This window comes from Eschrichtius robustus, chromosome 1 (assembly GCF_028021215.1).
Source record: "Eschrichtius robustus isolate mEscRob2 chromosome 1, mEscRob2.pri, whole genome shotgun sequence".
NCBI classification, from domain to species: domain Eukaryota; kingdom Metazoa; phylum Chordata; class Mammalia; order Artiodactyla; family Eschrichtiidae; genus Eschrichtius; species Eschrichtius robustus.
In genome coordinates, this window is record NC_090824.1 from 196,350,607 (window position 1) to 196,364,363 (window position 13,757).

Here is a 13,757-nt window from a genome sequence, read left to right on the forward strand (position 1 = left end):
AAAGAGTATGAAACAGAATATATATATACATATATATATATGTATATATATACACGTATGTATAGCTGAGTGACTTTGCTGTACAGCAGAAATTAAATACAACATTGTAAGTCAATTATACTTCAATAAGATAAATAGATAGGTAGGTAGGTAGATAGATAGATAAATAAATAAATAAATCTGATCCGCACTTTTCCCACCTTGTCCTATGTCACAAGAAGGCAACATTGACATAGCAACCTTCCCTTGAGTCCTCATTGGATGAACATACTTCCTCCTTCCCACACTCCTGTACATTGTATTTCTCAACCATCTCTGTCCTTCTCTTTGCTCTCTCACTTTTGTCAAGTTTTGCCTCCATGAAGCTCTCTTTTGCTCTTTGATTTCTGTCAGCCCATACTTCATGTTTTTTTCCCATTCTCATCACCCCCATCTCCTGGTTTCTTCTCACTTGTCCAGCTATTCTGTATCAAGTTCCTTTGAAGGATCCACTTGACCTGCCATCCCTTAAATCATGGCATCCTCCTTGGCCCCAACTGTGGTTTTCCCTCTCCTCACCCTACATATTCTTGTTGAGTGAGACGCTCTCACAACGTCAAGTACTCCTAAACACTGATGACTTTCAATTCTGTTGCAAGCCGGCCCAGATTTCTCTTTTGACTCATATATACACCCATCTTTTAAAATCTCCATGTGTATATTTCCTCAGCACTTGAAACTCAATATTAAAATCAAAAGTCATATTTCTATTCCTGAACCTGTTCTTTCTTTGATGTTGCTTATGTAGCTCTTGAAATAGTCTCTACTTTGGCTTGTATATGCTGCACATTCCTGTTTTTTTTTTCCTCTCTGACCCACATTTTCACCTTTGCAGGCTCTTCTCTTTCTCTGTGTAGATTTTAAGCATTAGTGCTCTTTCAGGTGTGGTCTTAGCCCCCATCATTCTATATGCTTTCTCTGGGGTAGCACATCTATACTTAAAGATGACTCACCAGAGTGTATCTCCATCCCAGACCTCTTCCCTGCACTCCAGACCCACATAGACTATACAACATCTTTTCTTTAAGGATATGGTAAAGACACCTCACACTTAAAGTATCCAAAATCAAGGTCATAAATCAACCCAACGAGATCCAGTCTTCATGTATCACTTCATAGGTCAGCAAATAACATCATCATCCAGTCAAATGCCCAACTAGAAATTTTATTTTCCAAATTTCTTCCCCCTTTATATCTGATCCAAGTCCTACTGCTATTACCTCCTGAAGAGATCCCTAACCTGTAGACTTAGTCCATTTTCATCATCACTGTCTTGTACCTGGACTACAGTACTAGCCTTCTTACTGTGCTACTAGGAAGCACTGACTCTCTTTCCAGTCTATTTGTGCTCCACCAGGTAGCCAGAGTGAATTTGTCAAAACGCACATCCAGTCCTATAACCCCCATTCCCAAACCTTGCTCAAAATTCCCCTTTGGCTTCCAGTTGATTTTAGGATAAAGGGCAAACTCCGCTAAGTGCCAATAGACCTTCAACTTTCACCATGCTCCCCTTACTTCACCCACTCCAGTGACTGCCCTCCTTCCAGCTGTGCATATCTGCCATCCTTCTTCCTGCCACAGAAGCTTTGCATATGCTGTGTCTCCTGCCTGGGCTATGCCTTTCTCCCACTCCTTCAGATCAGTGTGTGTGTGTGTGTGTGTGTGTGTGTGTGTGTGTGTGTGCGCCACAATCCCAAGGAAGCCTTCTTGGATCTGCCTGACTGGGTCAAATAGCTGTCTATTTTTACATCATTGTACCATGTACCTCTCCTTCAAAGCAGTTGCCAAAGTTATCAACTTACATTTGATTACATTATTGTTTTATTAACAATAGTGAACTTTAAGCTCCAGGGCAGGCAGGGATTGCTTTTGGTTTTGGTCACCACTGCACTTCCAGTACCTAGGGAAGCACCAGATATATACTGGGTATTTGGGGGGAGAATTTGTGGGATAGTGGGAGGTATTACCATTATACAGTTGTCAATTCAGAAACCTGAGTCATTTTTGACTCCACTCCTTCACATTTTCTTCCAAGTCCTTCCAAGGCTAACTTCTTAATAGTCTTCAAATGCATCTGCTTCTTTCCATGTCTAGTGCTACCATCTTAGGTCACGAGATATTTTGGATTCATCAATAACTTCTTAACTAGGCTTCTTGCCCTCAAGTTCTAACTCTGTCAATCCATTTACTACTTTGCCACCTGAGTGACATTTCTGTAACCTACCTTATTGTACGATTCTCTTGTTTATAATATTCAGTGGGTTCTCTGGGGCCTTAAGGGGAAATTTATTTTTTAGATTTTATTGAAGTGTAGTTGATTTACAATGTGGTGTTAATTTCTGCTGTACAGCAAAGTGACTCAGTTATACATATATATGTGTGTATTCTTTTTCATATTCTTTTCCATTATGTTTTATCATAGGATGTTGCATATAGTTCCCTGTGCTGTACAGTAGGACAGTGAGAAAGATTAGACAAATAAGAATCAATGGGATGGGAGTTAGAAAATTCAGTATCATGGCAAATGAAAGAAACAAGTATTTTCCAGATAGAGCTCTATCTGAGACTAGAGAATGATGGTAGGCACATTCCCACAAACAATTCGCTCTTCTTTTAGAAGAATGATTCCTTGTCTTTTTGGGAAATCCTAGAGATGTTCTAATCAGAATAATTTCAAAAGTTAAAATTTTCTTTTTACTTTGTATCTGATTTCAGTGTATGGAAACCAAAGTGCTGCAGAAAAAATCTGGTGTCTCCAGCAGTGATGGTGCCGATGAAAATACACTTCCTCAGTTGGCGGAGACAATCATTGCTTTGTCCCTCCAAGGTGTTTGTCTGGGACAAAGAAACTTGCCGTCCCCAGACTATTTTACAGAATATATTTTCAGTTCCTTGAATAGTACAAATGCTCTCCATCTATCAGGTAAGGATGCTTTTCATGAATTTCACTTCCCCGTCACACCTACTAAACATAAACTGTGCCAAAAACAAAAGCAGAATCATTGCGAAGACTGAATTTGTCCAGGTATGTTTTAAACACCCTTTTAATCTCAGCATGTGGTGAGACAGCCCAGGGGGCCTTTTCAAGGCAGACATGCTATGATATGTATGTGGTGATAAGGCAAAAATATGCACTCAGCTCATTTGAGCAGGGATGATAAAATTGTGGATGGAGAGCCAAAGGGAGAGATTTTTATGATCTGCTACTAGTACTAACTGAACACTTTCCTGTTTGGTACAAAGTGCTGGGCCCGGGGGGACAGAGTATCATGTAGAAAGATAAAATAGTATTCTAAAGGGTGCAAGAGGCTTGGTAGCAGTTTGCTTGGAACCATAAAAGTAAGTCATTTAATGTTAAATAAAAGTACTGTAAAATATGCATCCTGGCTACATTCATGACTGCCAGCATTTTAGGGATCTGAGGTAAAATAAGACATCACGAAAGGAATCAGAATGTTTGTTTCACACATTTCTTTGTACTTGACAAGACATTAAGAGTGAAATGACTTATTTTTTCATCTGCATCAGAATGCCCTGCTTTGCACACACACCAAGGCCACATACTTCCTCTTGGGAAGTCACAACATAGAAGAGAAATACAAATTTTCCAAGGTACCAGCAACACCCTCATGATCTAGATAAATCTTCCAACTCTGAAAGGGATCAAGAGCTAGGAATCATACAGTTCCATGCAGAACTGACTTGTTTGTCTAACCCACTGAACGACAGGTGTGTTTTTCTGCAATTCGTTTGTATTTGCTTTAAGAAATGAGAGAAAGAAATCTTTATTAAGATGAAAGTTGAAGTATAAATCAATTGTGTTACGTAGATGTCATCACTAGGAAATAGGCCGGGGAAAAACATGCTACGCTGAGAATGATTTTGATGTAGGAAACAGGAATTGCTAAATTCAGATTTTGAGTGATTGAGTTTTAACAGGACAGTTTCCATATCAACCAAAGGAATGCAATGATTTCCCTTTTCAAATAAAAATGTATGCCACTTGAAGGCTCAATCACTCTAAGAAATAGGAAGAGCCATCAGACCGGAATACAGAATACAGTTAGAGGCAAGCTGTACTGTAAGATGAAGACAAGTTGTCTAGATATTGACCATCATGGACCCTGGATAAAAAAACTAAAATAATTGTTTGTGAGAGGTGTTCAGTATCACCCACTTGAGCACAAAGCAGCCACTTTTGCATTTGAGAAGTCAGAATTCCATCCCATTCCAGTGCAATTAGATGCTTATTCCAGAGGCCCCAAGGCATTTTTTTCTAACAACTGCCTCTGAGCTAGGGCTCTACTGATACTAACTGTATTTTGGGGTAGGGGGGAGATAGTATGGTATTTAAAAAAATTTTTTTAAATGTTTTTATTACAGAGATTGTTAAAAATAAAAGTAGAAACAATAAAATAGTGTACCCCCAGGTACGCAGTCCCCAGCCTTAACAATTAACAGCAACTGGATAATCTTATATTTGCCTCCATCCTCTCCCAATCACTTGATTATTTTGAAGCAAATAATCAACCTGTACATATTTCTGTATGAATCTCTAAAAGAGGAGGATTTTTTAAAAAGCATCTATTACAAATATCACAGCTAAAAAAAATGAATGATTCCTTAATATCATAAAATTTTCCTTCATGTTCACATTTTTCTGCTTTTTAAAAAATATTTTTCGTTTTTATTGAACCAGGATCTAAATAAGGTCCATAAATGTGAATCATTGATATGTCTCTGACATTTTACTTTTGATAGGTGTCACGCCCTTCCCCTCCATTCTATTTTGTTGTAAATTTTTTGTTGAAAAAAAGAAAAGGGATCATTGATCCCATCTGGATTTTGCTGATTGCATTCCTACTCATTTTACATGTGTTTCTTTTTTTTTTAAATTAATTAATTAATTTATTTTTGGCTGCCCTGGGTCTTCGTTGCTGTGCGCGGGCTTCTCATTTTGGTGGCTTCTCTTGTTGAGGAGCATGAACTCTAGGCACGCGGTCTTCAGTAGTTGTGGCGCGTGGGCTCAGTAGTTGTGGCTCGTGGTCTCTAGAGTGCAGGCTCAATAGTCGTGGCACACGGGCTTAGTTGCTCCATGGCATGTGGGATCTTCCCGGACCAGGGCACGAACCCTTGTCCCCTGCATTGTCAGGCAGATTCTTAACCACTGCGCCACCAGGGAAGTCCCTTACATGTGTTTCTATGCACCGTGTTTCATGTATATTGATTTTTATACGTAGAGGTTTGATTAGTTTTAGGTTGTTTATTTATTTGGGGCTACAGTCTGATTGTTGGTATCTTCCATCGGCAGCACATAACATCTGGTTGTCTCTTTCTGAGAAGTTATAAGCTATTGATGGTCATTGCCTAGATTGATCAAGTGTTTGGGGCTTACACAGTGGTGATCTTCTAATTCTCTCAGTTCTTCTTCATGTTTCAGTGTAATAATTCTATAGTGGAAAATCTTTCCCTCACCACAATTTCATTTTATTGAGGTTCTTAAAGGAAAGTAAGGATAAACTCTTGATTCTTTAATTTACCACTTTACAAAATAATAACATAGTTTCCTTGCATCCTTCAAGGAACAATGAGCTTTTCTTTTTATATCATTATGATTTCTTATCTCTCAATCTATTGTCATTATTATCCTTTTGGTACTCAGATCGTTCCCTCTTTGACAAGTGGAATCTTATTCAAGGTGGCTGTAAGTCCTTTTGTCAAAACCCTTAATACATTTTATATCTCCCTTGCTCTCCAATATAAAATATTCCAGGTTCATCTTGTACATTTTCTGCGTAACCTGGGATAATTGTTTCTCCAAATATTTTTTATCTTTATATAAACCAATTAATCAAACTTTTCTCTTATTGCTTTCAGATTTTGAGTTAGAGTTAAGAAAGTTTCCCACATTCCCAGGTTATAGAAGAAGTTACTCGTGTTTTCTTCTAGTACTTGTATGTTTGCATTTCTGATCCATTTAGGATTAATTCTGGTGCATGTTGTGAGGATTAGATCCAGTTTATTTTCTCTATATGACTATGCAGTTTTCTTTATACCTTTTATTTAAAATGAAGTGGAAATTATTTCCTCCACTGGTTTGAGATGCTGCTTTTATATAATAAAATGATAAATGCAATCAGGTCTATTTCTGTTTTCCATTCTGTTTTATTGGCCCACTTGTCTATCCATGTGCCAGTACTGTACTGTTTTACTTATAGTGGCTTTATAGTATATTTTAATTTCTGATAGAGCTATCCTTCTTCATTGCTCTTCTTTTCAGGGTCTTCCTGGCTTGTTCACCCTTCCTAACAAATATCACCTAACTGTCAAGCTCTAGGAAAAAATAACCCTGTGATAATTTTATTATAATTGCAAAATAATTATAATAACTTAGAAATGATATTTATAAGATGTTGCATTTTTATATCCCATAGTATTTCTATTTGTGCATATCTACATGTGTGCTTTTGTGGAGTGTTTTGTTATTTCCCTCACATAGGTTTTAGGCATTTCCTGGTACATTTATACCTAGGCATTTAACTTTCCTTTTGTCTCCCTTACCTGGGGTCCTCTCTTTCATTACAGCTTCTAACTGGTCTTTGTCTATGTGAAGGTTAGTGATTTTTTTTAGATTAATTTTATAACCTGTTCCATGATTAAATCTTTTATTTTCTTTTGCCCTAATATTTTTAGCATTTTCAGACAGTTTTGCCTCCTCTTTTTCAATTCCTGTGTCTCTTTTCTTTGTCATCTAGTTACATTGCTTAATAACCCCAATATAATGGTAAATATTTTGAGAATGGTCTGTACCCTTATCATGTTTTAGAATTTGAAAGAAAAGTTTGTTTCCTCATTGAGTTGAGAGAACAATGATAAAGAAATATATTTATAGTCTTTTATATTAACCCACATATTTACATTTCTAGTACTCTTCATTTCTTCCTGTGGACTTGACTTACTATTCAGATCATTTCTTTTCAGCTTAAATAACTTCATCTAGTGTTTCTTGTAAGACAGTTCTGCTACCAATGAATTCTCCATTCATTGTTTATCTGGGAATAATTTTATTTCACCTTCATTTTTTAAATTCATTTATTATTTATATTATTTTTTTAACATCTTTATTGGAGTATAATTGCTTTACAATGGTGCGTTAGTTTCTGCTGTATAACAAAATAAATCAGCTATATGTATACATAAATCCCCATATCCCCTCCCTCTTGTGTCTCCCTCCCACCCTCCCTATCCCACACCTCTAGGTGGTCACAAAGCACCGAGCTGATCTCCCTGTGCTATGCGGCTGCTTCCCACTAGCTATCTGTTTTACATTTAGTAGTGTATATATGTCCATGCCACTCTTTCACTTCGTCCCAGCTTACCCTTCCCCCTCCCCGTGTCCTCAAGTCTATTCTCTACGTCTGCATCTTTATTCCTGTCCTGCTCCTAGGTTCTTCAGGACCTTTTTTTTTTTTAGATTCCATATATATGTGTTAGCATACGGTATTTGTTTTTCTCTTTCTGACTTACTTCACTCCGTATGACAGACTCTAGGTCCATCCACCTCACTACAAATAACTCAATTTAATTTCTTTTTATGGCTGAGTAATATTCCATTGTATATATGTGCCACATCTTTATCCATTCGTCTGTCGATGGACACCTAGGTTGCTTCCTCACCTTCATTTTGAAGGGTTGTTTTGCTGGATATTAAATCCTTAATTGACCGTTTTTTCTTTCAGCATTTTGAACATCTTATTCCACTACTTTCTGGCCTCTATATTTCAGATGGGAAGTCAGCTATTGATTGTATCAATGCTCCCTGGTATGTGATGAGTCATTTTTCCATCACTGCTTTCAAGATATATCTTTGTCTTTGACTTTCAACTGTTTGACTTTGTCTGGGTTTGGATCTTTTATATTTATCCTACTTGATGTCTGATGAGCTTCTTTTTGTTTTGTTTTGTTTGTTTGTTTTTTGACCACACCCCATATTATTTCCCCAACCTGGGATCTTGACAGTGAGAGCATGGAGTCCTAGCCACTGGACCACTAGGGAATTCCCTCTGATGAATTTCTTGAACATTGTAGATTAAGGCTTTACATCAAATTCAGAAAGTTTTTAGCCATTATTTTCTCCAATATCTTTTTCTACTTCTTTCTCTTTCTTCTCTCCAAGTGACTGCCACTACATATGGGTCAGTATATTTGCTGTTTCCCACAGGTCTCTGAGACTTGTTCTTTCTTTTTCTCTTTGTTCTTCAGATTAGATTATTTCTATTAATTTATCCCCATATTCAGCAATTCTTTCTTCTACCATCTCAATATGCTGTTGCACTCCTCTAGTGAGTTCTTCACTTCATTTATTCTGTTCTTCTACTCCAGAATTTCCATTTAGACTTTTATATAGTTTTGATCTCCTGATTGAAAATTGCTATTTATTAATTTATTATTGTCATACTTTCCTTTAATTTCTCAAATATTATTCTCTTTAGTTCCTTGAACATACTTATAATGACCGCTTTGAAGTCTTTGTCTGGTAAATCCAACATCTGGGAATACTCGGATACATATTTATTGACTGCTTTTTTCCCTGACTCTGAGTCACACTTCCGCATTTCTTTGCAGGTCTCTCTCTCTCTTTTTTTGTTTTTTTTTTGTTGTTGTTGAAACTGGCCATTTAAAATAAAATATTGTAGTAATTCTAGTTTGTAGTCTACTACTGACGGTAACATTTAGGAAAACACCAGAGGTACTTTTTTCACAAGTAGAAAGATAAATAAATCCCAAGAAATTCACCATAATATTCAATTGTTCTCTGTATCAATCATTTTTTTTTTTCCCACACACACACACACACACACACACACACTGTATTTTATTTTTACAAGAGATAAATAGACTGGCATCAAGCATTGTACATGGATGACCACAACAAAAGCAACAATGATTGCAATTACCAAACATGAAACACACTCATACCATGTCATAATATTGACATTCAGTCCAGTAATCCTCCACTGTAGCAGCTCCCTTACTTTGCAGTGAAAATTGTCAATCGTTTTTTAAGGCTACAGCTGTACCAAGGGAAACTAAACTGCAGTCTGTAAACTGACAACCATACCACAGTAGCATTAGAAAATGAAGTCTCATTTGTCTCAGTAATCTCAGCTGCTTTTCAATTCCTGTTTCTCTCCTGCATTAAACACTGAAGAGGAAAATGATTAGATTGACTTTACATTAAAGTTATAGTTAATCTACTAAGGATGTATAGTGCCTAAAGGGAATAAATTTTCTAAGGATTAAATCAGTTTCATCTTTTGTTTACATTTGTATAGGGAACACCTAGAAAAAGAATTAGTTGACTTACCAGAAGGCACTCCATTTTTGGAATTGCTCATTTCATCGTGGTTCAGCCCTAAGATCTCAAGATCTTGTGAGAGAATCATTAACCATGTGAAGTATAAATACTCTTTATTCTTTTTTTTGGCCACACCATGCAGCATGTGGGATCTTAGTTCCCTGACCAGGGATTGAACCTGTACCCTTTGTATTGGAAGCACAGAGTCTTAACCACTGGACCACCAGGGAAGTCCCTAAATGCTCTCTATTCTTGTTCAGAGTAAAACCTTGGCTTTTCATTAGAACTTAGAAATTTACTTAGTAAATATCTATGCTGTGGCCGTGTGAAATTGTGATTATTCTGAAGCTGGCCTCTCTTCATTCTATGTGACACCAGATTTTGTTTGAAATTTCTAGAACTAGACCAACTCCTCAATACTCTCTGGACTAAAAATACCTGTATCAGAAAAGATAGAATCCATCAACTTCAAAGGAAACAAAACAACCTAACAATCCATGATTGGGCCTACCCTAATCTATCTGCATCCGAGGACCCAGAATCAGATGACAGTCCAATTTCCTGGGATCAGGTATTGTCATTATTCCTCTTGTACCATCATTTGCTATTGTCAAAGGAAGTAGCTGTGAACATTCTCTAAGAGTTGTTGAAAAGTTAAAGGATAATGTAGATTTCCTTAAATGTAAAAATATTCTATTTCCACAGTGTGGGCAGGGTTTTTTCTTTTTACAAGTGGGTCTCTATAGACATAAACTTGAGGTCAAGATATTTAGGAGAATGATATATATTACTCTTTCCTCCACTGGGTCCATACTGAATGCATGAATAATTAATTCAACAAACCTTTGAGCATTTACTATGTGCTAGTCACCATCATGGGCACCAGGGATAGATAATTGAACAAAAATAGGCACGGCTCCTATGGAGCTAACAGGGTAGTGGGAGGATATAGACATTATATAAAAACTTACAGTGATGAATGAACACGTTAAAGTTAGATTAGATTATGAAGAGATTACTTTGGATTGTGAGCAACAGAGAAATATTTGTATAGTAGGTAACACTGAGAAGGTTTTTGAGAAAAGGTGATATATGAGCCTATAAACATGTTCATATTCTTATTTCCTAAAGTTGTGTTCCAAAGTACATTCACTAGTCTACCTAGATACTTCTTGAAAAGGGGTGCTATGGTCAAATCTGATTGGGAAATACTGAAGATGCATATTGCACTGTAGCATATTAATGTGTCTGGGGAGGTCCATTAGTAAATAAGATTCTTTAATCTTATTGAATCCAGCATTTTTCAGACTCTGTTACACATAGAAACCTTCCCTGCCCTTATTATTTAAAATCTTGAAAAGTTGATATTCCATGATAATGGCTTACATTTAATGAGTAAATTAATACTATGTATTAGACGCTGCACAATTTCACCTGCATTCTTCATGTAATTATTACAACAGCTGTATGAAGTTAGGTTATATGATTGCATCCTACAGATTAGGAAATTGAGGCATGGAGCTAATAAGTAGTTGCTTAAGTTCACAGAAACTGAGGTATATACATAGGTTGTCTGATGGCATATTCTGTGCTCTGAACAACTATGCTGTTTGAGAAATGTTGATTTAAAGAAATAAAACTATTTTTGTTATTTATATCTTGGATGAGTTAATATTCCTATTAAACACAATCTGTATTTTAAAAGAGCAAAATTCCTTACATATTCCTAACAACAGTGAAGGTTGTTCCTGTAAGTTGTGAATGATTGGGCATTATCACATATTTTTGCTATGCTATATTTTAAAAAGTGAATTTCTATTAATTAGGCCACATATCAAAAGCATCAATTAAAGCTGATTCTTTCAAACTCACAGTGTATTCAACTGAAGGTAACAAGAGTTGATGCCTGTATTAATCCTTGTTTGTGAAGTCTCTTTAAATATCTCTTCAGGGCCAGCTCTTAGAAGGGAACCCATTTGTCTGACAGAGACCCTATTTGCGTAAAGAATGAAGGTTATTTCTCAAAATTTAGGGGTTACCTACTTAAGGCATGCATCTTCTAAGAACAGTAATCATTTTCTGTGCTGACTCTGCAAGATAAAGAAAACAACCTCTTTCCCAATTCTTCTCTGTTCCAACATGTCACTTTCTTTGTGACTTTTGAGGGGACCCTAAGGTAAGAGAGGAGAGGATCTGGAGATCCTGCCTGTATTATTTAGGCCAGTGATTCTCAAAGCGTTGTCCCTGGACCAGCAGTGTCGGCTGCACCTGGGACTTTGTTGGAAATGGAAATTCTCAGGTCCCACCCCGGAATCTACTGAATTATACCCTTCAATTGTGGAGCTCATCACCCTGTCTTGTAACAAGCCCTCCAAGGGATTCTCAAAACTAAAGTTCAAGAAGCAACACTTCAGAATGTGTTTGTAAAGTTTCCACAGAAATCTGATGATTTCAACACAAGTGTACAAGTATGTTGAAGTTTTATGTGAAGGAATAAAGCTATTTCAAAGGTTATGGACTGGATAATCTAAATTTCCATTCTATTTTCTTCTTCATTAAGAACATTTTGTCTACCAAAATTTTATAGGATGTAATGAATCCCCTTTAAGGACATTTGTGTTAGTGATTTCAGAAGAAATTTAATGCAACAATACCTAAATAGTATAGGAACAGCAAGTAAATATCAAGGGCATAGAAGCTTATAATAGAATAACCTTACTCTATGAGAAGGTATTCTAAAACTAGAAACTATTCAATTCCTTGACAATGAACTGCGGGAAGATGCATGGCATTCTTTTCATGTTTATCTTTCCACTCTCTTACTTCCCAGGCAGGCATATTTTCAATGAGAATGTTTATTAGGAAGGATTCATTATCAGAAGTTTGTTGTTAGTTTCCCTTTATTGTTGCCAGTATTTTTAATGATGAAGTAATTCTATTCCATGATTAATAAATGAAGCAAAAGAGACTATTGTCTTTGGTGTAAATTATTTTGATAAAGGGAAAAAGATCACAAGTTTAGCTTTCTGCTGCTGCTTCTTGTAGTAGAAAACTTTTGGAGTTCTTGCCCAATCCCTTTCTGAGAAATGGCTTTCTCACCCACAGTGCTGGGTCCAGCAGCCATGTTTGAAGAGCATGGTCCCACCTCCTATCTCGGGGGCAAAATTGATGGAATCAAATGGGTATTTGACCAAGAAAACCCATCTATAGCTTTGCGGAACCAATCAGATCTGTCAGGATTTAGAGACTCAATCCAGTCTTGGGTTCTTGGATGGAAAGGTCACTTTAGGGTCAGGGCTTCTATGGCCATGTGTTTATTAAAGAGAGAAGACCAGACTTTGAAAGGAAGTAGATGTCTGCAGAGGGAAACAGAAAGAAGAAAATACTAAGCCCCAAAAAAGACAGAGAAAAGTCATTGGTTCTAATTTTCCAGCTTCCGGTTCAGTTCCTCTTGAAATGTGGCTGTGCTTCCCATCTCAGACATCCTCTGTAAGCTTCTTGCATCCTCCTCTTGGTGTCTGTTTGTTTGAGTAGGTTCTTTTCCATGCAGCCAAACATCTCCCAATCAAGATAAAGCTCTTTAACCCTTGGAATCATCCCAAAGGATTTTTTTTTTTAAAGATTTATTTTATTGATTAATTGATTGATCGATTGATTGCTATGTTGGGTCTTCGTTTCTGTGCGAGGGCTTTCTCTAGTTGCGGCAAGTGGGGGCCACTCTTCATCACGGTGCGCGGGCCTCTCACTATCGTGGCCTCTCTTGTTGCGGAGCACAGGCTCCAGACGCGCAAGCTCAGTAGTTGTGGCTCACGGGCTCAGTCGCTCCGCGGCATGTGGGATCTTCCCAGACCAGGGCTCGAACCCGTGTCCCCTGCATTGGCAGGCAGATTCTCAACCACTGCGCCACCAGGGAAGCCCCCAAAGGATTTTTTGTATGGGAGAAACCAGCAAACGTGTCATCATTATTTTCTGATTAGCCATGTGCCTTTGTTTAAAATCCCCACTTTCTACAGCATGGCAGATCAGACAATCCTTGTATACATCACTGACTTTTTTAAAGATACCTTACTGTAACTAAAGATCACGCTGATCTTGCATTGAGGTCTTATTTCAATAGAAGACACCCATTTGTGCTAGGGAAACTATACACCCTTCTCATCCACATATGAAAACTTTTCAGTGTAATTTTTGATGCACAAAATGTCAGCCCTTAACACTTCTGAAATGGACAGATGCTTTGAGGCAATTTTTAGAGACCCGTTTCATTTGTTGTTTGCTTCTACTTCTTATCTCATAAATATCCCTATACAATATGAAAAAAATCACAAAGATCTAGATAAAAATTAGTGAAATCAGTAGG

General features: G+C 37.1%; 1 protein-coding gene across 3 annotated transcripts in view; it reads left to right on the top strand.

Moving 5' to 3' along the window:
- The window catches only part of SLC39A12 (solute carrier family 39 member 12), a 69,024-nt gene that overhangs the window by 10,294 nt on the left and 44,973 nt on the right, over nucleotides 1-13,757 (top strand). For all 3 annotated transcript variants that reach the window (XM_068539033.1, XM_068539042.1, XM_068539049.1), the window contains exons 3-4: nucleotides 2,755-2,962; nucleotides 9,796-9,968. In XM_068539033.1, the coding sequence (XP_068395134.1) occupies nucleotides 2,755-2,962; nucleotides 9,796-9,968 (381 nt within the window). The remainder of the gene's footprint in view (nucleotides 1-2,754; nucleotides 2,963-9,795; nucleotides 9,969-13,757) is intronic.